Genomic DNA, 27059 nt, shown 5'->3' with positions numbered 1-27059 from the left:
ACCAAACAAATTGCTCAGTTGCCATTAAAATATAGTTTATTTTGTACAGAAGTATGGCTTATGATCTGAAAAGAGGTAATTGCCAATTGATCTCAGTTTAATAACAGGGCTTAACTATTTCAAGTTTAAAGTAGCTTGCAAGAAGTGATGCTTGAGGCTAAGCCTTATCCTGTGAAAACCTGTAGTTCAGTAGCTTACAATATAACTGCATTTGTTGGCAGCAAATTATATTTTAAAGAATATCTTTAATTCTTAATGTAATGTAATGTAAGGACCAAGTTATGAGAGCAAATTAAGAATACACATGTATTTTATTATTAGAATAGGTAAATGTAAACTCAACATTCATAATGCTGTAATCAATCGTAGATTTCCTTCTCGAGGTTTAAACAAAATTATGCAATGGATAATGATACAGAATTTGAGGACCAAGCCTGCTAATGGGCGATAATTACGTGTTAACAATAATTATGATAGCGGTTTTGACAATCACGTTGATGGCTGAATAGCTACTGTCCCCAGTTAATTTACATTACCCATCTATTAATTAATTTTCTGCTCAAAGTGCGAAATGATGATATCCACTGTAGCCTATCCAGGAAACGACGAAAGGCAACGCTGTTTCACTAATAGCCGCCAGAGGACGGCAAACACAAAATAGGCTGCAATTTACGTCACGGGGAATTTCCCGTAAGGAAGTCCTATCGTCATTTTAGCTACAGCGATAGGTAAGTGAGAAGCGAACAAACAGAAATTTTGTGAGAGTTGTTTGGGTACACATGGTGCAATCATTTTCAGGTCTTTCCTTCCGTCAGGTATCGTGCCATTCCTTTGAACGCAAACCTGGATGCTGTTGGATTCGGAAAAAGTAAGATAAACATATTTCTGTCAGTAATATTTTAAAACAAATTGATAAAGTTCTCTTAACTTTAAGTAAGTGACTTGGACAGCGCATATTGCCTTCGTGTGAAAGTGACTTCAGTTTATCACCATCAGAATTGGGTGGCGTTGGTGTAAGACATTGTGTGTCAGTTACTTTTAGCTTTGAAAAGACACCTTTTTATTCGTCCAGTCAGTCAACCATTCACATTGTACAACGTGCCTTGACATTAGCCACGCTTCCTGCTATTTCCAACAAATGGTGCGCGCATTTCAGTGCCAGAGCCGGTCTCCTCACAATTGAGCTATTCGAAACTATGGAAGCGTCAATAGTTTACATCTAATCAACGTATTTACATTTTCCAGGTGACTACTTATTGTTGTTGACAGAAATATGTTGCTAGACTAAGGTACATGCAGGCCTAGTACTAACAGCAGACCGACCATAACTTTGGACAGAGTTGACGGCGTAATTGCACGAAAGTGCAAGTTAGAGACTTGGGCTTTTACTGCATTTCCAGGACATAACATGGAAGCCCACTTACAGCCACGATCGATGAACCCTTAAAGAAGGGTCTTATACTGACCTGCTTCAGCAGTTCTTTAGTTGTATGAACACAAACCTGAACCTTTGCAGCGTGTGAATTATGTGTAATGTCAAGGAAATTGACTTTGTGAGATGACTGGTCTTTACCTTTTGATACAGACACTATGAATGAGCAGGATCCATACCTTCCTGCCCAAGCACAAGTAAGTACCAATTATGTCTGTGCAAGTTCTGTAACATTTGCTGTTGACAGCACATATATTTTGGGAAGATTGTGCATGTGGATGGGCTGTTACTTTAACCAATGTAAGGGTTTTATCAGTGCGAAACAATAGGTTTCATTTCTGAAAAGTTGTTGCAAGGGAGACAAGCTCATGAACTTTGAGGAAACATTGTGCTTACAAAAATTACAAATAATGAATTATACAAGTATTTTCTACTTTATAACTATACTGTTGTGAGTGTTGTGAAGTAATGCACTTGAAGTATTCATATGACACAAAGTGAATTGGAGATCCCGGTGAAAACATAAATCCAGTATTTTGGAATTAGTAGGAACAGAATGGGAGCTGCTCCTCATACTTACATTATTTTAGAGCAACTCCAAACTGTGATAGTGCTATTTTTTTTACACTCCTCTGATAAATCTCTTCTTCAGTGGTACACTGTTTTGATTCACAGACAATGAATGAGTCAAATGCGTAATTGTTTTGGATTCAAAAACTTTTTTGTGCTCGATTGATCTTGCCTGGTGCAGTTGAGCCAACCATGAGGACCAGAAGCTTGGGTTTGCACTTTTTTGAGAACATTTCATAGGTTTCAATAAACCAGACAGTCAGTAAAGCATAGAAAAGTATTTGAATCCAGAAACAATTACGTATTTCACCCAGGTCTTCCCCAGAATCACTCTCACACAGTTTCAGCCAAATTTGTATTCTGTAGTCATAGTCACACTTGTTTAGGAACCAATAATGACTTATTTTATGCCAATTACCCCATGCAGTGTTTGGTCAAAACTGGGTTATGCAACACATAAAGTAGAGCTATGCTCAAGTGTGCGATTGGAGAAGGATTTGGCTGAACACCCGAAACAGAATGTAATTGAAGGCAAGATGTCAATGTAGTAAACCAAGGCAGACTGGCTACTTTGTGCTTGACCGTATATGACTCTTCTTTTTCTTCCTGTCCATTTATCCTACAGTATCTTGACATGGACTCACTTCAGTGGATGGGAATGGACAATCTGAATTTCTCCCCTGTGCCTCATACAAACAGTTCACTGAAGATAGGTAAGCACCTCTTGCAGCAGTCTCTGAACAACTGACAAGAGCAATCTTAAAGAGCTCCTGTCATGTTTCTGTAAATGCATGAATCAGGACCAGGCCTGTCAACTAAACAGTACATCACAATTGGTCCCTCTTACTTTGAAACTTCTATACTGTATACTGATTATGATTTTTGTGTTTGTGTTAACTGCTTTATAACTCTAAGAAACTTAGTTTTTAATTTTTAATTTTAATTTTTAATTTTTAGAGACTAATCTTTAGCTGTAGAGTTTAAAAATTAAAAATGGTTCTACTAACTGCTGGCTCAACCAGATAATTATCCATCCAAATGTAGTTAAAGAAGTCTAACCCCATGTGAGATGGTTAAATTATATATTTATATGCTTCGGTATTAACATATTTTGGCATTTGAAAATTAACAGGTTCTCTGTTATTACATTTTTCAGCTTTTCCCTCCTCACAAATTCTTTAATTTAAAATTTGCTTTACCTGACAGGTTCTCTATTACTAAAATATTTCTCCTCCTCCCAGATACTTTCATTTTATCATGGAATCAGTTTGTAGGACATATGAAATAACAAACAATAATGGTTGTTTTTGAGCTAGACGGGGTCTTAAATTGAGGCCGTGTGTTATTTCTTGTCCTTTTAGTTGAGGTCCTTGTATATGGCTTGACCCAACTTATCAAGTTGCTGTTCAATAGCAAATAACGTAGTATAACTAGTTAGGATTCAGTATCAGTAGTACCTAGCATATTATCTCCTGCATTCCCAAAGGGTTGGACAATGTGCTTTTTCGTTAAAATCATGTTGGTTTTTATTTCTGTGATATCATTTAAGAGTTAACTTCTACTACATGACACAGTGTGTCAGATGTTGTGTACATTTTCATTTTCATTTTATTTAGTGAATCCCACCCTTTAACTGCATCATTTTAGGCTGTTTCACATTGGTAAAAGAAATAAAAAGTTGCTCTAAAAAAGCAAAGGTGATGTCACAGGATGTGGGGAGAGGACGCAGATGGGCGAGATGGGGGGTGGGTTGCAGGGTTGCAGGCCTTCTTTCTCTTTGCCATTCTTACTTCCCTTCCCTCTCACAGCCCAAAACAGCATCTCACCTTCAATTTCTTCTCTGATTCTGGGACAACATTCCTTTCTCTGATTTGCTTATATTTAGTTGATATATAGTTCTTTCTATACCATTCTTTCTTCCACCTGGTCAATTTCCTGTGCCACTGGCTGCCACACAACCCCAAACCATAATAGATCTGCCCCCATGCTTAACGGTTGGTCGGTTCTTTTTGTTAAATGCTTCCCATTTTTATCTAAATTTATCTTTCATGGTTGTAGCCACATAGTTACATTTTTGTTTCATCAGTCCACGGAACGTTGCTCCAAAGAGTCTCTGTTCCAAAGTGTTGTGCTGCATACTTCAGGAATGGTTTCCTTCTGACAACTCTACCATTCATATAATTTTTGTGTGAGAAACTGCATAGTGGACCAGTGCTAAACCTTTGCAGTGATATGTGGGTTTTTCTTTGCACACCTGGCCAATCTAGGCAAGTATATATATATTCATGCAGACCAGAGACCTCTAAATGGGAGGGTCTTTAGCCACAAGTAGGTGGACACCTCCAAGTTAAAGGTTTTTTAAGTAAGTTGAAAATGTAGAAGGATTATTAAAGGAACCATGCCAATGTTAAGAACTTTTACACAATAAATATTGTGTCTATTGAATCACCTATCTACACGGTTTCTTCATAAACTAAGAATCACACCATTGATCAGAGAAACTGGTTAACTAGCTAGATTACATGCTTACTGACTCTCAGTTGCTGTCATTCATACAAAAAGATTAACTTTCTAGCTACTCGGTTCTATTAGTTAATTTTTTTTTAAAAGCTCTTTGATGATTGTTCAGAATAAGGTTTTCCACTGGGAACTTTGCAAGCCGTTTTTGCAAGCAGCCAAGAGCTTACAGCAATATGTCTCTAATCAACAGACAACAATTTTGTGCACAGTACTTTGTATTAATTGTATTAAATGGTCTTTCAGGGACTTCCACAGTCATGACCTAATCTATCGCCTTTCACCTTTAACTTTGCCATAGAAGGGTTCAGGCTGTAGGAACTTCCACTGCTGTCAGACAGGGAATTTCTTTCTGAAGTCCAGTCATCTGCAGACAAGCAATGTTAAACATACTGTAAATTCTACTGTTACAACCATCCATGGAGCTCCTTCTAGTTTTTGTATGTATTTAAGATTATGATTATTACTTGACATCATACAAAGCTCAGTCAGTGATTGGCATATGAATATGACAGTGGCTGGATGAGTATGACAGTGGTTTTACCCTGATGGGGTACAGATTACTTTAAACCCAGAGTTAATTTGATTGCCACTGCAGGAGGTTTATGTCCTCAGTAAGATACATTCCTCTGAGGCACAGATAATGAAAAATGAATGTCAACAGTGAACACTCTAATAGCTGTGCAGTGCAGTCTGTATTTGGACAGTGACACAATTTTAGTTTTTGCTCTGTACTTCAGCAAACAAGCAGTTGAAATAAAGCATTATTATCATTATGTGGTTAAAGTGCAGACTTTCAGCTTTAATTTGAGGGTTTTCTCATCCATACTGGGTGGACCGTGTAGGAATTACAGCCCTTTTATACACATAGTACCCCCAATTTCAGGAGACCACTAATTAACACAAAGTGAAATAAAGTCATCATATTCAATATTTAATTGCAAATCCTTTGCAAACAATGACTGGCTGAAGTCTACAACCCATTGACATCACCAGATGCTGGGTATTTTCCCTGGTGATGCTCTGCCAGGCTTGTAATGCAGCCCTCTTCAGCTTCTGCTTGTTTCAGGACTTTTTACCTTCAGTCTGGTCTTCAGCGAGTGAAATTCATGCTCAATTGGATTGAGGTCAGGTGATTGACTTGGCCATACACTTGTCTTCTGTGGTCTACCTTGGACATTGCTGAGCTCATCAGTATGCTCTTATGGGTAAATGTTATGGGTATGCCTTTTGCACTTTGTTGTATGTCGCTCTGGATAAGAGCGTCTGCCAAATGCCATTAATGTAATGTTCTTGCTTAGTATGTATAAGTATGTATAGTATGTATAAAAAGGGCTGTAATTCCTATGAATTGTACAATATACAATACGAATGTAAAAACCCTCTGATTAAATTTGAAAGCCTGCACTTTATCACTAACCACATAGTGATATTTTTTCTACAACTGTTTGCTAGAGTACAGAGCAAAAACAACATTTGCCACTGTAGAAATACTTACGGACTGCACTGTATCAGTTTGAAGTAGACATTGAGCTTACATGAATTGGCATTAACTAATGTACAGTAGTTCTTTATAATGAATGAATGACGTGCAGTTACATCATAAGAATGAAATTAAGTCATTAGTTAGGGTATTTCCGAACTAACTAGTGTATTAGTTCCATGAATATTTTACATAACAAACTACAGGGTAAACGTGTAATTAGTTAACAATTATCAAATGAATGAACTGTTTTCTATGAAAATATAAATTGGCATGAACTAACGTTATTAAGATGAAATAATTCTGTACCAACAAAGCTGTATGAACTTCTCAGTTAGTTAAAGGTACAATAGGTAATTTCGGACATTTCGGTCAAGAGAGGAATAGCAGCAACACCTTCAAATCACAACACTGTTTATCCCTCCCCTTTCTCTGTAAATGCGCTGACATTGAAACGCCATTGGCTGTGGCCAATAGAACCAATTTTCAACCAATGAGCTTGATTTATTGTACAGTTATACAATGTTTTGGTACAGAGTGTCGGGCTGTCAACTGTATTTCACTAATTTAAGGACTATAAACACAGGCAGAGGGTGAGTCAACATGTCAGTGAGCCTTTTTCCATGATACGAAGGAATGGTCTTGTAACAATTTTTTAACACAAAAATCTTACCTATTGTACCTTCAACAGCTACATTAGTTAATGCCAATTTATCTAACATTATTGTAAGTACTAGCTGGTCTTTTCCTGTTGGCAACATAGTATTCATCATTTATTTCTTGATTACAGCTGATGGGCCTTACCTCCAAATAACAGAACAGCCCAAACAGGTACCTATTCTCTAACTTCCCTAGGCTGCCATGCAAACACTAAACGCTATCATATTCCTGCAACTATGTTCAACCCCACTGTTTGGGTGGAGCCATCTGCCCAGAAACACTGCACCTCCTATTTGTGTGCTATATTACTTGCAGTTGATAAATAGATTGAATGGTGATGTAATAACGTGCAGTATAATTAAGACTGTGGTTTCTTCCAGAGGGGGTTCCGGTTTCGCTATGGCTGCGAGGGCCCATCCCATGGTGGGCTTCCAGGGGCATCCAGCGAAAAGAACAGGAAATCCTACCCTCAAGTGAAGGTGGGTCAGCCAGATGGGGTGCAAACAAGAGGGTAGTGCTATCAGCCTCAGTCACAGTGCTCATATACTGAAAGCAAGCTCAAACTGCCAACAGTCCAAGAAAAGTAGTAACATGAACAGAAAACGTCTTTTGAGGCAAGATACCATAAAGTGGTGTGCAAAAGCTTGGGCACCCCTGGTCAAAAAGCTTTTTACAATTAATATCTAAATGAACAGAAGCGAACCTGCCTTCTAAATGGTACAAAGTTAAACAGTCCTGGGACTGTGGTGACCATTCCAAAACCTTCATTTGTCTTTCTTGGAGGTACTTCATGGTTGATATCGAGGTACGCTCTGGATCATTGTCTTGCTGGAATACCCAACCTCTCTTCAACTTCAATGTCTGGACTGGCCTTTCGACATTAGTCTCTAGAATTCTTGATATTTGGTGGAGTCCATTCTTCCATCCACTTGCACAGTATTTCCTTTGCCCCCAGCTGACACACAGCCCCAAAGCATAATGGATCCACCTCTATGCTTAACAATTGGCAAGGTGTTGTAGAGTCAGTCCAAAGTACATTGTTCCAAAAGGCTTCAGAAGCTTAATTTTGTGTTCATGTCATTCTTTCTGGCATGGTCGCTGTTGTTAAAAATACGTTGTATTGTTGTCCTGTGAACAGGTAGACCTGTGTCTGATAATCATTCTATCTGAAATCTTTCATGGTCTTCCAGACCTTGCCTTGACTTCAAATGTTCCATTTATCTTCCATTTTCTATTTATGTTTCTGACGGTAGAAATAGGTAGTTTTAAATGTTGAGAGGTATTTTTGTACCCTTCTCCTTCTTGGTGGAAATGAACCATCTTGATTCTGACATCCTTGGGAGTTTGAGTCCTTATATCTGGAGTCAGCTTTGAAAGGCTGTTAAAGGTGCTGGCTTCCTTGAAGCTTCTACTAAAGCAACCCCCATTTTCCAATGCTGTGCCACCGACTCAGCAAACAGGAAGTGGCAAAGGCCCTCCCTCTCTCATGCAGACATGTGGAAGACACTTTTCAGGTTTGATGCAGGGTGTCAACCCTTGCCTGTAACCAAGTTGACCTTGTTTTCTATTCACATTAAAAACCATAGTACATTCTTATTCTCATTATAATATTCAAAGAATTACAGTGAAATATTCTGTTAGGTGTTTGCATTTTAAGAGGCCCTAAGCAAACCTAAGGTTTTTTGAACCATGTCAAATTGGTAAAGTGGGAAATTCTTAGAAAATTAGCAAAATCTTTCAAAAAAAAACATTGTTTTTAAAAGGCGCCATATCACAAGTCAATTATAGTATAGACATACAAATTATAGTACAGTAGGCCTACTCACCCATAATACAGTGTTAGTTTTGCAATCGGGCCATAATAACCTTCTGTTTAACCTTCTCACAACAGTGGCTTGAGGTTTTATCGATGCGAAAGTACAGCTTTCACAATATTACAGTTACCAATTAGAATGCTGCTTGTCAGCTAGGAACATAGAGGGTATCGAATGCAAGCCAATAGATGGATACCACAATGTGTCTGTCGAGCAGGTGACTCACGTTCGCTCAAATTCGCACTACGAGAAATCAACCAGCTCTTTTTTACTTTGGTAAATCTGGGGATTTCCGATATTCCACTGTGTAGATTGTAGTGCTGCTGTTTTCTTTTTCTGTATGTCCCAAACCTAATAAACATTGTTGACCTTATAGGTATACAGTGTTAGTCACAGTTTCTGCGAATCTGATATGTGCTTTCCTCTGAAGAGGACCAAAGAGTCCTCAGACATCTGCTCAGAGATGCCACAGCCCTTTCAGTATGCATATGCACAACACACCCAAACACAAATGTTGAAACATGAAATAAAACGTATTCTTTACATTCATTATGTGTGCATTTAATACAGTGCATGCAGTAATTGACAGAATGTGTAAAATGATAATACTATAAACATGAATTTAGCCATATTCATTGCATATTGTTGTTTTATTTCAGGACAGTACATTGTGGCAGTGGCCCAGTGATCATTTTTGGAGCTTTTGAGGCAGTTGTTTCTTGAGGCTGTTTTTCAGATAAACCATGAACACAGCAGAGTTTGCATTTGCTCTGCTTATTGTAAATTGACTTTTCCATCAAAACATTGGACATTCGGTTTATGATTTATTTTACTTGCATTCAGCCGGTAGAAAGAAATACTTATTAGGTACAGTAACTAACGTTTTTGTCTCTTTTTTGATGCCGAAGCAAACAATGATTCATTTTGTCCAAGCGAAAGTATCATCTTAAACCATGTGAGTTTAACTACGAAAGCAAAAATTAATGTCAGCCTACCTCACTGCTACAGGAATGAGTCACCAGTATGATTCCAGTTTTTGGTGGCGTATCACTGTCAAACAGTTATAAGGATGGAGGGCCTGAGCATAACCAGACAATGTGGCAAAAATGCATTCTTAAATGTCTTCACAGTCAGCTGACATTAAGGAAAAGGCATACTTATCAAGCCATGATAAGTGAAGCAAATGGATGCATTTTGATGCTGTTCCAGTTTTATTTACATTCATTAGATTTCACTTGCACATTCTACTTTTGTTTTTCAGCAGTGTGGAGACATACTTGGTAAGCTCAGAGAGTGTAGCATGTTTGTATAAGAACTTCCCACCCACAAATGATTTTCTCCTGAATTTCTGCTCAACTTGAAACTGAACTGAAACCAGAAACCACCAGACCAAACCGAAACCTACATTCAGATACAGTCCAGAAGAAAATGGTAGCTCATAATCACCACTGCACAACATTTCTGCAGTCAATCTAATCTAAATTGGTGAACAGGTAGAGATGTTTGGGATGTCTAATGTGGTTTTGTAAACAATGGCAATCAGCTAGTTTTCCTGGGGGTCTGTATGTTCATTTTTTAAGTCCTTTCTTTCATCTCAATTTAAGAGATGCTCATTCCCATGACAAATTCAAAAAGTAATGAATGAGAGCACACCTACATGTAGAACCATTGATGTGAACGATGAACCAATTAACTGATTTGTGAAGAACAGCTGCTTAAACAGTAAACGAAAAACCATTTAAAGCAGTATCAAATACCAGGGCATATTGAACTGGAGGGAAAACAAACTGTAAAACTGTGAATGGCAGTGCATAAGTGGGGCACTTTAAAGTTTCTTTTGACAAAATCTTGGTCATCGAGGGAAAAATTGTGCCATGATAAAGACTTCTGTGGGGTATAATCATACTTTCACTTAAAAGCCTTTTTTGTGGCTCCTTAAACTGCGCATTTTCCGTGGATCATCACCTGGTATACACTGGCCTCATTGGATGCAACAGATCATCACAGCCCAAAAATGCATGAAAGAAAATGCTAATTTACATTAAAAATTAAAAACCTTGAAAACAAGGGAAGTAATTTAAAACCTCAGTTCATTCAGTTCTTTAATGGCGTTGACACTCTTGTGGCCTGCTGGTCAACACAAACGTTTTACTTTCTGAGAAACTTTTAAGTCTCAGAAATGAAATGAGTACACATTGTCTAAATTAGTTATTTAGAGATTTAAGATGGCATAGATTTAATTTAGTGAAGCTCACTTCCATATTTTGGCTGTTACCAATATACAGAATGTTGGTAGATGTCAAGTGTATTTGAGTGATGTAATGGCAGCAGGAGGATGTTTTAATGGCATCCTACTCTGTGCCAGGTTTGTAACTACCAGGGCCCGGCACGCATTGTGGTACAGCTGGTCACCTCCACAAAGGACGTTCATCTCCACGCGCACAGCCTTGTGGGTAAGCAGTGCGAGAAAGGCATCTGCATCACCGACCTACAGGCCAAAGACACCAGCATCAGGTGAGCACCTCGCAGAATGGGGGTGGGCTAGATTCATCTGATTTCTAAACCTGGGTCAAATACCTAATCGTTTTGGATTCAGAAACTTTTCTATGCTTTACTGAGCTTGTCTGGTGTATTGGAATCTATGAAATGCTATCAAAAAGTGCAAACCCCACCTTCTGGTCCTCGTTTTTGGTTCCATTACACCAGGCAAGATCAACTGAGCACAGAAAATAATTTGAATCCGGGACAATTACGTATTTGACCCCCAGGTCTGGTCGTTTCAGTATCATACACAATCATACGCATTTATTTTCGGTTTAAAATTTGGCTATGTGCTGGCTGCAGTGTGCCACAAACTGACTGCTGCTGTGTGAAATCACTCCAGTTTCCCAAATTTGGGAATCCTCCATGTAACGAGGAAGAACGTGAGCAAAACTCTGGAGGAGCGAATGGTCGAGGCCGTTCGCATGGGCTACAACCAGGGTGTGGCCATCCACCCAGACATTGACGTGCTGCACGGAGATACAGGCTTCCCCAGAGAAATCACAGGTGTGTGCGCGTGTGTGTTTATGCGCATACATACTGTATGCATTTCTTTATGCCTGGGTCAAATGCGTAATTGTTTTCAAATACTTTCCTGTGCTCGACTGATCTTGCCTGATGCAGAAGGTGGGGTTAGCACTCTCTTGAGTGTATTTCATAGGTTCCAGTACACCAGAGAAGCTCAGTATAGCGTTGAGAAGTTTTTGAATCCAAAACTATTACGTATTAGACCCAGGTCTGGCATGCATGTACATTCAAATGAGTGGGGTACAATATATTTATTACTTTGTGTGTTTCACAGACCACCAGAGGGATATGATTGCCTGTGCGGCTCTGACCTACTCTAAGGTGATGGACCTCAGTTTGGTTCACCTCATGTTCACCGCCTTCCTACCCGACAGTAATGGGGCCTTCACCCGACGGCTGGACCCCGTCATCTCTGACCCCATCTATGACAGCAGTGAGCATGGAACACGCCTGAATTTTATCCCATTTCCAAACCCCACATATACCCTCCAAAATGCATAGCCTCACATCTACGAGTAATCTATGACGGCACTGTTCCCAGTTCAAAATCTGCACGCTCAATCCAAAGCAAAGTGCTGTACAATCGATGCTTCTCATTCACCCATTCATACACACACTCACACACCAACGGCGATTGGCTGCCATGCAAGACACCAACCAGCTCGTCAGGAGCAATTGGGGGTTAGGTGTCTTGCTCAGGGACACTTCAACACACCCAGCGCGGGATCGAACCGGCAAACCCTCCGACGGGTGAATAAGAAGCATGAATTGTACAGCGCTTTGGATAAAGGCGCTATATAAATGCAGACATTTACCATTTAATTTAATGGTTAAAAGATGCCTGTTTTTTTCTTATTTCTCATAATGGTTTCCTAGACTGTGTTCATAAGCACAACTCTGGGCCTCATGTTGACAAACGCCCATGATAGACTCCAGTGCAATCAAAAGCCTAGAATTGACTAGATACTGAAGATTTCTTATACCTGCACTAAGGAAGCGATTGAATACATCCGACTATTCAGAAGCAGCTGAAAATCCAATTGTCCAATTACTTTTGACCCTCTAAAATGGGGGGCCATTTATTGTTTCATTTCAAATCCAATGTGCTGGACTACAGAGCCAAAAGAACAGAAATTGTACCACTGTCCAAATACTTACGGACTGCATTATGAAATAGACGAAAAGAGGCCAGTTAACATAACTGCCATAATACTAGTTATCTCTGCTGTTCCGAAGCTGTAATTATTGAAGACAATACAGCAGGCGGCTGGCTGTGTGTAAGAGGCAGGAAAGCAAACATCGCGTAGGTTCCTGTCCCCGGTTTCGGTTCCCTGCCTCGAGTCAGAGAAACGCCTCCGTGTGTAATTTCCTCACCCCAGAAGTCCCACACAAGAGTGAAACTGGGCTCTAGCACAGGCTCTTATCCAGTGCAACACTAGTTCATTTGCCTGATTTAAAAGAGGAACAGTGTCAGATGTGACTAACACCACTCTCATACCAGCAAATCTGTACATCACCCCAAATGTGCTAATGCTAATTATCCATGGTAAACAAAAACAAGGAGACCCTGAATACATACATATAGACTCTTATTATTGCCCAAGTGGACCATCTCACTGTATTGATACTGCTAAGATTGATTGATAAATAGTTACAGGAGGTTGAGATTCTTCTGCTACTGGTTTGCTAACCAGCGTTAATGTGAGTGATGAATACATACGCAGTGTTTTGAACAGCAAGGGGCAAATTAATGCTTCCCCTTCCCCTCTCTTCCGATCTACTACAGAGGCCCCCAACGCTTCCAACCTGAAGATTGTGAGGATGGACCGGACTGCAGGGTGTGTCACGGGGGGTGAGGAGGTCTACCTCCTCTGTGACAAGGTCCAGAAAGGTAGGAGAATTCATGATGCCTTGGCCTTAGAAGCTCAGCTTGTGAAATGCAGCTGTTAGATCAAGGATGGAGGCTGCTTGGAGAAGCCACTGGTTCTCCTACTTGGTGAGCAAGGAACAAGACTAACAAGTGGGTTGTTAAAAAGACTGCAAGAATCTGAGCTTGCTGACGAAAACATTTGCCAACATTTTTCCACCAATATTGCTAGGAAATTGTGTTCTCACCACACACAACTATGCCCACACATGTACATATTTGCAGAAAGACACATATGAACAGACACATGCAGACACATACTGTACTGTTTGTGTACACACATGCACACACAGCTAGGTGTACAAACATAAACACAAATCTGTCAGAGGGCAACTGTTGTGCAACAGTTGTGTGTTCATTGACTGCTTGGACTAGCGACAGAGTGAAGTGTACTCATAGCAGACCTGGTTCAAATACATTCAAATACTTTTCTAGGCTTTACTGAGCTTGTCTGCTGTATTGGAACCTATGAAATAGTCAAAAATGAAAACCTTCTGGTCCTAGTGGCTCAATTGCACCGGGCAACATCAATTGAGTGCAGAAAAGTCTGAATCCAAAACAATGACAAATTTGTCCCAGCTGACTCAGCGAGGGAAGTTTTTGTTTGGAGGGAATTCCCCTACAGAATCACTGAGGAGGGAAATGACAGGTGTTTGACCTGGCTAAATAGCTAACTTACAGTCACATGTTGTCTTCTGGAGCCCCTACAGCAGTCTAATCTTATTTATGATTAATGTGATCTTTTAAATATCATCACCCTCGCAAATCATAATGTGCAGCATATGTAAGAATATGATTGGAAAATAATGATGAGCAATGAAATGATCCCTCCGGCTTTACTATCCAAGATAGTAAGGAGGTGTCATGCTGGCAGTTAGCTAGCTCAATAGATAGTAGCAGGTATCTTTCCTGCAAATTAAATTACATATTTGCAAACTAAGTATTTTAAAAAATATAATCTTATAAGTATCTTACAGAGGGATAAATGCTTTTGATTATTTTTCCTGTAGTTGGCTGTGGCAATTAGAACCAATTTTCAACCAATGAGCTTGAATTATTGTACAGTTACTATCCAATGTTTTGGTGTCGGGCCATCAACTGTATATTTTGAAACCCAAATTTAAGGACTATAAACACAGTGCGCCTTTTTCAATTATAGGAAGGGATTTACAATGGTCTTGTAACAATGTTTTTACACAAAAATCTTATATATTGTACATTTAAGTAGTGAATTTAAGACATTGATTGGCTAAAGAGTCTAACTGAGTGCACACTGCTGATTGAAAGGAAATCACAAAAAGCCAGCAGACACTGCAGCCCTCCAGGACTGCTGTCCTAAGGTGTCCCTAGGGTGTTTCGAGATTATAGATACAACACCCTATAACCTGCACAGCACCACTGGCAGCCATGCCTCTGTCATTAAAACCGCTCTTGAAAAGTGAATGGAACGGCAACGCGAGGAGCTTGTTAGACTGCAAGTTGAGTTGAATGTTCAATTGACTCCACTGATTGAATGTGGACTATGTGGACTTGAGCACTCATAGAGGTTGTTCCCATTGGTGTTGTGTCCTCATCCCCAATAGATGACATAAAGGTGCGTTTCTACAAAGAAGACGAGTCTGGGCTGACGTGGGAGGCATTTGGTGACTTCTCCCCGACAGATGTCCACCGGCAGGTCGGCAATATTTCAACATCGTAGCAACATTATTTTGCCATTATGGTGCAACCTGCTAATGCAAAACGCATCCATACCAAACTATGTTATTCTTGCAATCAATACATCATTAGAGCCAAAGTGCAGTCATATGAATGGAATTAACAAGTTTGTGTAAAGAAAATGTATTTCTTCATGTACATGCATTATTATTCTCACACCCTGATGAATTTCTGGATATGGCTATCCTGTATTTTCTGTTTCTAGGAAGACTTATTCACTAAATGCTGCAACTTCAATGAGGCTGTATAGATTAGACAGTTATACATGCTTTGAAATGGCTTGCTCTGCCCTGCAATTAAGTTGTATCTTTGTTCCACGCAGTTTGCCATCGTTTTCAAGACCCCCAAATATCAAGATCTCCAACTTCAGAAGCCCACCTCTGTGTTTGTGCAACTCAAGAGAAAGTCAGACAATGAGACCAGTGAACCAAAACCCTTCACCTATCACCCACAGGTTATTGGTGAGCCTCACCCTTCAACGCTCCCTTTACCCTAACAATAACTCGTACTTTGAGACCTTAGAATTATTCGATTCTAACTGATATTTTTGACAAAAATGAGTTGGTAAATAAATATATTTGATAGGATTTTGACATTGTAGATTCCAAGTACTTTTAGGGTATAGTATTTGTCATTTTGATCTATGAAGAACTTTATTTGAGTTTTGCTGTGTTAGGATGTGAAAGCTTTGAAGCTCAATATCTCAAAACTACTCTGCAGATAGAACCATATAATTTTAAGGTCACAACTTGCTTGCATGCTCTGTGATCCTACCTCCACCCCTAATCGTCCCTTCCCCTTAACTACTAACCCCACCAAATTCTGTCTGCCCTAACATCACTGACACTGCTCACCTGTTCTTCTTCAGACAAAGAGGAGGTACAGAGGAAGAGGCAGAAGACCCTGCCCAACTTTCAGGACATTGGCCTCCCTACAACAGGAGGAGGCGGGGGCATGTACAGAGGAGGCGGGGCTGGTCCTGCAGCAGGAGGAGGTCCTGGTACTGGAGGAGGTGTGTTTGGGGTTCAGACTTAAACATCAGTCCCCAGTGTCATTACCACTCATCAATCACCAGCATTACCAAAAAACTATGGTAGACTGTAAAGATACAGTTTTTTCAAATCTTTTGTGAATACTATGCCTGTAATTCCATTCATATGAAGGGCACACAATAGGTAAATTGCACATACAAACCTGGTTGGTTAGTGTTTAGTATGTTAGATCAAACATTTTTGACATTAGTCTCAAATACATTTAACCCCTTAAGTCTCAATTTTCTGCAATTTTCAATCACTATGGCAACAGGATATACTGTATAAAGTGTCAAAACTCACGGTTCTATCCCTATAACCTATTTTAAGATGCCATTACTTTAGCGACAGTAGTACCTTACTGAAACATCGATAGAATGTCCATTGTTTACTTCGAATTTCTCTGGAGGAATATCACACGCCGTGACACCCCTGAGAGGATAGACAAGCTGGATATAGGGAGATATGGAAAGTCTGGATTGCACTGGCATTATTCAGTCAGTTACGGGGAAGGGAGAGATAATAATAAAGGCATACGATAAAAAATAATAAAGGCATACGAAATTAAACCAAACTGTTCACTTTGTCGCTTTCCAGCTCTATTGTACACAGCCCTCTCATACGTGGTTCCCCAGTCTCAGACGCCTACTGCGGAAATAGCACACATTTTAAAAGCTTGGACTAATTCACAACGTAGTCCAGGTGTGTGCCGACTTAACCTGTAGGCGTGGTCCTGAGATTGCCCTGCTTCATTCAGAATAATAATTGTTGTCCGTTTCACCATTGCATACTTCTACAAAAGTACTTGTACATAGGAATGCTATGATCTATGTTTTGTATAGGCTCTCTGGAACACGATGAGTCCACATACAAGCTTCTCTGACCAGTATCGGTAATCCAGTTGCACAGTAAAGGCGTGATCCCCATCCATGAGCAAAAAATACAGTATAAATTGAGCTCAGCCTAGAACTGGCTAGTGGTATGGTATTGAAGTAACAACTGAGAAGCATTTTGACTAATATCATTATGTTTCCAAGGGTGAATAGTTTGTTAGGCTCGCATAAAACAGCACAGCATTTTCTTGCCTGCATAAGAAAACCGTGGCATTTTCAAAACGCACAATGAGATTGTTTCGATTCCGTAAAAACATTTTTACAACAAAAAATATATTTTACCATGTCTACGTCTAAATAGAGGACTTCCTTTGGAGGACTCTAATTTCTCTCAAGCTTGTGTTAAGAAAGGGTTGACACTTAAGTGGTTAAGGGAATAAATATTGGCTTAGTATGCTGTATTTCTACAACTATGATGTTTGTCTTGCAGGTTCATCCTTCTACCAGAACTTTTCCACTTACAACAATTATGGAAATGACTATTTTTCCCATGGCACCAATGGAGGTGGGGTTGGAGCTGTCGTTGGCATGAAGCATGGTAAGTGAAAGCACTGTCTCATGACAGTTTCATTTTTATTCTACACTCTTCAGAGAATATCTCAGAGAATTTGCATAAAGCCACATACAGATATGATTGGGTACAGTGATAATTGCTCTGTATTTGAAACTACTTCCTGTGGTCTAAGAAGTGAGTAGGTGGGTAGAAATGTATAAACTTGAAAAGTTGTATTTAATGTGTACAGTCTGTTTGTTTTGTATTTATCTTTACTACATACAGAGGCTGCTGTCATAATGTCAGAGCTCTCAGTGAAAAGTATCAGGAGGCTGAAGCAAAGAACAATAATAAGTGCATGAACTGGATGATGCAAATCATAGCAGCGCATAACAAGATCATAACTGGACAGGACAACATAAAAAGCCGATGATAGGGAACCTTAGCATGTTAGTATTTCCAGACAATGTCATTGAACTGAAAATCAGGCCCAAAGCAGGTATTGCTATTGTAGCAGACTCTTATCCAGAGTAACGTACACAGGCCCACATTTAAGTGCTATATCCACTTACACAGCTGGAATCAATTCAGGCATAGTTCCTTAACAATTATGCCACACTGCCACTCTGTAGTGCAGGGATCATAAACTATGGCCATTGAATCCAAATCCAGCTTGTCTCCTGGGCGTGCTACTGATTGCACAGATTCCTAGTCTTCACACATGACCAGGTAAAGGGAGAGTGGAAAAGCAGCAGTTCTTGGCCCTCGAGGACCGTGAGTTGCTGATCCCTGCCGTATATTTTTTTTGAGTGTAGAGCTGTAGAGCTGGCCTCACCTGGTGCTTTGAAGTGGCATATGCCTCATCTCCTGAGGCAGTTTCTCCGGTGGCGAGGACACTGTGGTGGGCAGTGATGCGATGGCCATCACTGTGTGCTGACACGACAGGCGGAGCTGTGGCCTTGAGGAAAGGCGGGGGCTCCAAAAGAAGGGTTAAGCTTGATTCATGCTTGACGCATCTGCGAGGGTCGAGAGGGTCCACATGGTCAAAATTATGTCACATCAGCAAACACGCCCCTGCCCAAGGGTCTTCACAGCTGTCTCTCGTCGATCCATGCACGCCCAAAACTACGCGGCTGTGCCTACGTGGAAATAATTATATTTCTTGCAGGCATATTTTGTGATAATATGTGAATGAGCACTGAAAAAAAAAAAAAAAAAGTGGCATTATACACAGGATAAATGTCTATGCCTGTCTCCCTTTTTAGCACTTGTACTGTCAGAGGGAGTTAGCCAATGCGATTGTTGTAGTGAACAGGTGCAGTTAACTTCTACTTTCAGAATCAGTTAATAAATACAAATAAATATGTTGTCTCGTGAGAGGCCATCAGGATCACATAATACACTCCAAAATGCATACAGTAAGCAGACCATGTATCATGGATTAGTGTTACATCTATCATATGGAATACATCCCACTCACTTGTTTTTAAGATTAATTTTGCTTTGGGCAGAATTCCCCTTTTATACATAGCAGATATCAGGTTATTCACAGAAATTGAAGCCAGTAAGTGTTTTTGAAATGAAAGTCAGTTTCAGATGAAAGGAGTTCACTCTTTTGGTACAATCAACTGCTCTGATTGGCCAGTTTCTAGTGGGAAAATCCCTATTGAATGACTAGCCCCCATTGATGAAACAAGCTGAAGTGACTAATGATGAATCACACTTTATGAATCACACCTGCTTTGTGATGAGAAACACTCTTTCCTCCTTTCTCCCATTTTCTTTGTGTACTTGCCATCTATATACTGTCCTTCTCTTTTCTCTTCTCTTTTTCTTTACTCTCTCTGCCCTCCACTGTTCTACTATCTGTCTGTAGCCTCCCAGAGGAACTGCTGTAAGCTTGAGCGTAACAGTGAAGATGAAGGAGTCCACACAGGGGTCGCCCAATTAAACATGGTGAGTACCCCTTGACACTGCTCCCTGCTCCACCTAGAAAGTTCTAGTCATTTGGCACTCTGACTAAAGTTTCAGGCCCGTTCACCAGTAACAAAACAAAAAAACCCTGTCCCTTATTTGCATGTGTGACCTGCATGTCAATGACGTGAAATGTTCAAAACATGTTTACTTCATTAGCATTTCCTTTCTGACATAAGTTTATGTGCATTATTGAATCTTGCTCCATTGGGGCTGCCTAAGTCTTCTCCTGTCTTATGGTCGCAGGAATTTGTTCCTCCATTTTAGTATTTTAATGCTGATTTCCTTGATGTTGACATTTTGTATTCTTCTCACCCTGAGGCTTATGAGATGCAGAATGGGGAACAGTGGCAGTGTGAAAACAGCATCACCACAACAAACCCTCAAGGTAAAGGCATTAAAGTACAATGAGCTCTTCTTGCAGACATCCCAGAGCACTTTATACAAAACTGAAATGACCGGCATTGCATGGCAGCATCCATTCTCAATCATTTTGAGTTGAGATGTTACCAAGTTATTTATTCTGGATATTTCTACGTAATAACAGATTGTCAACAATTGTCAACAATTGGTGAGCAAACCGAGTGCCATCACTTTTGTGTCTACATGGAGGGGCCCTGTCCAAGCAAGGTGACAGGGCCAGCTCTCAGTATATGGTCTGGTTTAGCGATAGAGCTGAAGCAGACACAAACACCAGAATGCACTGGGCCCCTCTGGAGTTCTCAAGCAAACCGTGGGGCTACAATAGGAAGACTGTTTTATTGTTTTGCTTGAAGTGAATGGAGGTATTCTTTTCATGGAAAAACAAGAATCTTTTTGTTTTGTTTTGTTTTTTTACTCCAAAGGCTAAGTTCACTGTGATGTCACATCCCAGGTATTTTTCTAGAAACCTGCAGTCCACAACCCATTAGCCTCAGATGGCCCCTACAGATGGCATTAGTGTTCAATCGCAAGCCCATGTTTTGGGGCATCCCCTCAAATCCGCAAGGGAGTGACCAAAAGGCTGGCTGCGGTCATGTCTGTGGTCACGGTCGCAATCCACCACAGTGGTTTTGTTGTTATACTGAGAGGGCACAGGGGTTTCCCCTGGATGGGCTTGACTGACTCCAAGCTACGGACGGGAAATCGACAAGGCAGCACTTCCTCAAATGAGAAACTGACGTAATGGTCAATTCATGGATGTGAAAATAAATAATTTGTTATTTAGTTTTTATCCAAAAGCAACTTACAGTTGATTAGACAAAGCAGAGCACAATTCTCCCTGGAGTAATGTGAGGCTAAGGGCCCAAAAGCTGTGTGGATCTTATTGAGGCTACACTGGGGCTTGAACCACCAACCTTTTGGATCCCAGTCATGTACCTTAGCCACTAGGCTTCAAGCTGCTCAGTTATAGTTCTGTTCTGGTCAGTCCCTTCTCCAGCCTGCATCAGCTCATCAGGAGTTTTGATTCATTGAAGCAATCGACATGAAATGACAATTTAACCGAAAGTACTGGAGTGCTTAGGTAGAAACTTCTGCTGGACAGAGTTTCAGAATTCCCACAGTAGAAGAAATAGTTCCCAATAAAAAAGTTAATTTATGCACTTGCGAGTAACTGTGGCATTATATTTGGAAAGAGACATTGCTATTGAGTTTTACGGATGTACATTTTCAGTGGATTCATTACCAGGTCCATAGAGGTCCATTACATCAAGTGAAATGCATCTAAAAGTAATCAAATCTAGAAGATTTGTCACATCTCAGTGAAACTATATGGATGGATAGATAGGACTGGGTAAATGGAAACATACTTTCATTTCTGGGTGAACTGCCCTTTTAATGCTTGAGACACCAGTACAGTTCCTGCTGTTGTGAAAGGGCAGTTTTAAAAGAAATCTTCAGAACAAAACTCTTCTTTCATATGATTATGCATTTTGATAAGTAACATGTTTCCTTGAAAAAGTTCAGCAGTATCAACTGTGATTTGATTTTATTGATCATGTCATATCACCTCCATATTTTAGTGCATGTCTCAAATGTTTTTATTGGGTGTTGAGATGGGACATAATACCCTTACTCATTTGTGACTTGATGTGTCGCTTGTCCTTTGCAGTCAGTTAACAGTGTCAATTATAACTCTCAACTCTCTTTTTCGAGAGAAATGTGACTAATGTGAAAGAATACTGCTTTTTCATTTTTCGTAGAGTGAGAGCAATAACAGCAACTGATGTACTCTAATTCTCTCTCTCTTTATCTCTCTACCTCAGGCCCATCCCTCTTTCAGCTGATGACTGTGAAGGACTTAATTAAACTTAAAGGTGGGGGGAGACAGCAGTTGTGACAATCTCAGTGGTTTGGGGGACATTTGTTCACCCCCAACACAGGTTGAGTGGGGTGCAGTTTGTTGATACAAGGGGAGGTATAACACCCATTTGTCCTGGGAAAGACACATTGTGGGTGCACATAATCCTCCTTTCCATGGGAAACCTTCCCCATATCTGGAGCTAGCAGCTGGCACTAAGAATTGTATAATTTTACAGAAGCACATGATCACAGGATCGTCTTTTCATGTCTCTTCCCTGAAAGCGCACAAACTTTATTTCTATGTATTCAATCCAGGTAAGATGGCCCTTTGCTTTGAGAAGTACATGTACATCAACTTGGAATTATGTGAAACAGGAAAACATCTCAGGTTTTATTTTAAGAAGCTAATATTTTTCCTGCATCACAACAATTTCCTTCAAGAAATTGAATATATTGTAAAAATATACAGTACTGTGCAAAGGTTTTAGGCAGGTGTGAAAAAAATGCTGTAAAATAAGAATCCTTTCAAAAAAAATGAAATGTTAATAGTTTATTTTTATCAATGAACAAAATGCATGAACAGAAGAAGTGAACGAACAGAAGAAAAATCTAAATCAAATCAATATTTGGTGTGACCACCCTTTGCCTTCAAACCAGCACAAAGTCAGGGATTCTGCAGGCATATAGTCAGGTGTGTGATTAACCAATTATACCAAACAGGAGCTAATGATCATCTATTTAATATGTAGGTTGAAACACAATCATTAACTGAAACAGAAACAGCTGTGTAGGAGGGTTAAAACTGGGTGAGGAACAGCCAAACTCCTTCCAAGGTGAGGTCGCTGAAGACAGTTTAATGTCAGAAGTCATACACCATGGCAAGACTGAGCACACCAACAAGACACATGGTAGTTATACTGCATCAACAAGGTCTCTCCCAGGCAGAAATTTCAAGGCAGACAGGGGTTTCCAGATGTGCTGTCCAAGCTCTGTTGAAGAAGCACAAAGAAACAGGAAACATTGAAGACGCAGTGGTCAGCCAAGGAAACTTAGTGCAGCAGATGAAAGACACATCATGCTTACTTCCCTTCACAATCGGAAGATGTCCAGCAGTGCCATCAGCTCAGAGTTGGTAGAAACCAGTGGGACCCAGGTACATCCATCTACTATGCAGAGAAGTCTGGTCAGAAGTGGTCCTCATGGATGAATTGTGGCCAAAAAGCCATACCTCTGACGTGGAAACAAGGCCAAGTGACTCAACTATGTACTAAAACACAGGAAAAATGGCAGCAGGTTCTCTGGACTGATGAGTCAAAATATTGGTATGGTGGAGGTTTCTTGCAAGTTTGGGGCTGCATTTCTGCAAATGGAGTTGGGGATTTTGTCAGATTTAATGGTCTTCTCAATGCTGAGAAGTACAAGCAGATACTTGTCCATCATGCAATACCATCAGGGAGGCATCTGACTGGCCCCAAATTTATTCTGCAGCAGGGCAACGACCCCAAACATACAGCCAATGTCATTAAGAAGTATCTTCAGCGTGAAGAAGAACAAGGAGTCCTGGAAGTGATGGTATGGCCCCCACAGAGTCCTGATCTCAACATCATTGAGTCTGTCTAGGATTACATGAAGAGACAGAAGCATTTGAGGCTGCCTAAATCCACAAGAGCTGTGGCTAGTTCTCCAAGATGTTTGGAACAACCTACCTGCCAAGTTCCTTCAAAGACTGTGTGCAAGTATACCTAGAAGAATTGATGCTGTTTTGAAGGCAAAGGGTGGTCACACCAAATATTGATTTGATTTAGATTTTTCTTCTGTTCATTCACTTCTTCTGTTCATGCATTTTGTTAATTGATAAAAAGAAACTATTAACATTTCTTTTTTTGAAAGCATTCTTATTTTACAGAATTTTTTCACACCTGCCTAAAACATTTGCACAGTACTGTATAGCACAAGTTTGTCTTATTAATTGAATTGTGTGTTCACGTCAAGAAAGAGGAACTTTGTGTGTTTTAATGAGATCGCATGCGGTGTTCTAAGAAGCTCTTGAGAATTTTAGATCAGTGGCAGAAGATTTACCCATCTTTTCAGTTTTATAAGCCCTGGAAAAAATAATCCAATATCACAATACCACTGCTTTGCTTTATTTACATCATAGGATTTTGGTGTTTATTGTACACATTTTGTCTGTGATATTACTTTTAAAGCTATATCTGTGAAAAACGTATTCTTTTTTTAAAATCTATTGAATAATGTATTCATTATTACAATGGCTATATTATAGCTGTTAAAGACTTGAATTATCTTAAAGATTGCATGTATTATATTAACTGAATTATTATATTGAATGATTGTCTGCCAAGTGCCTACTGAAAAACGTCTGGAAAAACTAATAAGTACATGGTACATGGACTGCTATTCTCTGCACTGCAAAAATGCACACTGATGCATTAAAAGTAGGCTGTCAAACAGTGCAAGTGTTGTATGCCAGAGACTAATTTGGTCTGAAGTGCATATGCCCCTTTTTCTCACATTGAAAAACACATAATGGTTCTGATCCATTATTTGCTAATCGTATAGCCAGATAGTCATTTTTAGGCCAAGATATAAAGATGTGGGAGTTAATTAGATTATGTCTTTCAGATATATTAAATGGGATATTACAAATGTGTTGAGCAAAAAATGCTAGATGGTGCACCATTGCATATTTTGTCATTACATTTGAACTTGAAATGAGTTACGGACATACAGCAAAGGGCATTCCTGTCATTAATAGAAAACACATCCACCTCAGGCTCCCAAATGGCACGACCGGCTACAGCACTTGTCGTGTAGTGATGCACTACTGGTCGAGTAAAAGTCATGCTAGCACCAGCCATCAATATTGCTGACAGCATCACCTCAGGAGGGAAGTTTTTTTTTTGTTTTCAAGGTATTCTAGTTCTCATGGCTCCACAGCTCTTTTAAATCTAGCACCAGTGGTCTTCCTGAGACTGATGCTAGCATAAGTTTGTATAAGGATTACAGTGTGGAAGTCAATCATTTTCTGACTGGTTATATTCAAGTCTATATTACTGGAGGATGTATGTCTTAGTCACAGAGGATATTGCAGCATTGGAATGGGCCTACAGGTACATTTGAGCTTTCCAAAAATACCCAGTATATGTCTGGCATCTAGCTGCCAGTATTTGGCAATTGCTTACTACTTCTAATACTTCTACTAAGTACAAAAGCAGAAAATTTTAATTAGGCATTTTTCTGAAACATTTAAAATAGTCAAATTTGTCTGCAACAAATGATGCTTAACTTTGCTTATGTTTTAAGTGAAACTGAATTTGCTGTCTCTGGTGGGCGTTTTCAACGTTTTGCCAGTATATTGTTCTCTGTACATATTCAGACAAGCTGTTTTTGATAAGGTTTGATTTATACTTTTATAATAAAATTGTGGAAATAATTGTGCTTACAGGTAAAGGGATTCTTGTTTTTGAAAATGTTTTAATCAATGTTATGAAGTTATATTTTCTACAATGCTATACATACAGTCCCTTCAAAAAGTATTGGAACAGCAAGGTCAATTCCTTTGTTTTTGCTATACACTCAATACATTTTGGGTTGAGATAAAAAGATGAACAAGAGACAAGAGTTCAGAATTTCAGCTTTTATTTCCTGGTATTTACACCTAGATGTGTTAAACTACTTAGACCATAGCACCACCCGATTTTTAGGTGAGCAGAAGTATTGGAACAGAGATTATTTAAGTCAATGAAAGTAAATACTGCTTAATTTTGTTGCATATTCCTTGCTGGCAATAACTGTAGATCACCCAATACTTTTCCAGGCTTTTACTGCCTCTTTCAGTTGTTCATTTTTTCCCTTTGATCTCATCTTCATGAGGTCAAATGCATGCTCAATTGTATTAAGGTCTGGTGATTGACTTGGCCACCTTCCACTTTCTCACCCTAATGAAGTCCTTTGTTGTGTTGGCAGTGTGTTTTGGGTCATTGTCTTGCTTCATGATGAAGTTCCTCCCAATTAGTTTGGACAAATTTCTAAGTTGTCTATGTTGGCTGACAATGTTTTTGTAGACTTCTGAATTCATCCTGCTGCTACCATCATGAGTTACATCATCAATAAAGATTAGTGAGCCCACTCCAGAAGCAGCCATGCAAGTCCAAGCCTTCACCGTACTTCACAGATGAGCTTGTATGTTTTGGACCATCAGTACATTTCTTTGAACCAACCTGACATCAAAGGAATATGCACATAGGTTTCTGCAAGGCAAAATTGCCAGAATGGACATGAAGTGACTGCTGTTGGTGAATAGGGTAGTGGTTCCTCAGGGTCGTGGTGTTAGCACTTTTTACTGCTATTGTTTCATTGCAAAAGCAACAAATCACCTCCAACTTCATGGAGCATGCACACACTGAAACAATCTCTTTAATTTCTCTGCTCTCTTACTGCACATAAGGTATATATTTCAAATGAAGCCAAAACACTTGTAGATTATACAGAGCATGGTAAAATGGTGTGGAAGGCAGTTCATTAATACACAAAGTCACTTAAATTTATTTATGCGAGGCACTCGATTAATGAGTCAAACGATTAATGAAAATTGATTGCGGTTGGCTTAATTAATCTCGATCACTGTACAATCGTGACAGCACTACTCTACTGCATGTTTCTTTCTGTGGTATTACTGTGGGTGATCTACAGGCCGGAGTCTCCTGCCTCTCACTAAAATAGCAGAAAATGCCAAAAACTGAAAACAGGCCAAGTTTTAAAGTGTAAACCAGGTGACTTGGAGGGGCGCAGTCTCCGACCCTCAACCCCTACGAACTGGAGTCCCGCAGGGCTCGGTTCTTGGGCCTCTCCTCTTCTCGCTATACACCATGTCTCTTGGTTCTGTTATCTCTTCCCACGGCTTTTCTTATCACTCCTACGCTGATGACACCCAACTCTTCATTTCCTTCCCCCCCGACACCCAAATCACCACACGGATCTCTGCCTGCTTGGCTGATATCTCTGCGTGGATGACTTCCCATCACCTGAAGCTCAACCTTGCCAAAACTGAGCTTCTCTACATCCCTGCTAAGTCCTCTCCGTCAATCGACCTCTCATTGACTGTTGAGGACTTTGTAGTTTCCTCCTCCCGTACGGCGAAGAATCTTGGGGTGACTCTTGATAACTGCCTCACCCT

General features: G+C 39.9%; 1 protein-coding gene across 2 annotated transcripts; it reads left to right on the top strand.

The window, feature by feature from the left end:
* Positions 1 to 667: 667 nt before the first annotated feature.
* LOC133135357 (nuclear factor NF-kappa-B p105 subunit-like) lies at positions 668 to 22380 on the top strand. 2 transcript variants are annotated; one of them, XM_061252289.1, is made up of 17 exons: positions 668 to 728; positions 799 to 868; positions 1586 to 1629; positions 2628 to 2715; positions 6793 to 6833; positions 7043 to 7141; positions 10842 to 10990; positions 11361 to 11524; positions 11820 to 11978; positions 13332 to 13436; positions 15056 to 15147; positions 15511 to 15649; positions 16057 to 16200; positions 17543 to 17650; positions 19482 to 19561; positions 19901 to 19967; positions 21826 to 22380. In XM_061252289.1, exons 3-17 carry the CDS (start codon positions 1591 to 1593, stop codon positions 21897 to 21899), a joined length of 1548 nt encoding a protein of 515 aa, XP_061108273.1. In that variant the 5' UTR covers positions 668 to 728; positions 799 to 868; positions 1586 to 1590; the 3' UTR covers positions 21900 to 22380. The 2 variants fall into 2 exon arrangements, with proteins under 2 accessions (XP_061108273.1, XP_061108272.1); XM_061252288.1 differs by having other exon boundaries at positions 728 to 868.
* The last annotated feature ends 4679 nt before the right edge of the window (positions 22381 to 27059 follow it).

The sequence above is a fragment of the Conger conger genome, chromosome 8, assembly GCF_963514075.1.
Source record: "Conger conger chromosome 8, fConCon1.1, whole genome shotgun sequence".
Taxonomy (NCBI): Eukaryota; Metazoa; Chordata; class Actinopteri; order Anguilliformes; family Congridae; genus Conger; species Conger conger.
The sequence above is the reverse complement of the archived record's forward strand: the minus strand, read 5'-3'. Positions and strand labels throughout refer to the sequence as shown.

Excerpts from the sequence above, each read along its gene's own strand:
- LOC133135357 (XM_061252289.1), top strand. The coding sequence starts at position 1,591 with ATGAATGAGCAGGATCCATACCTTCCTGCCCAAGCACAA. Across the intron at positions 11,525-11,819 it reads CTTCCCCAGAGAAATCACAG|ACCACCAGAGGGATATGATT; the intron begins GTGTGTGCGCGT and ends TGTGTTTCACAG. Across the intron at positions 19,562-19,900 it reads GGGTCGCCCAATTAAACATG|GCTTATGAGATGCAGAATGG; the intron begins GTGAGTACCCCT and ends TCTCACCCTGAG.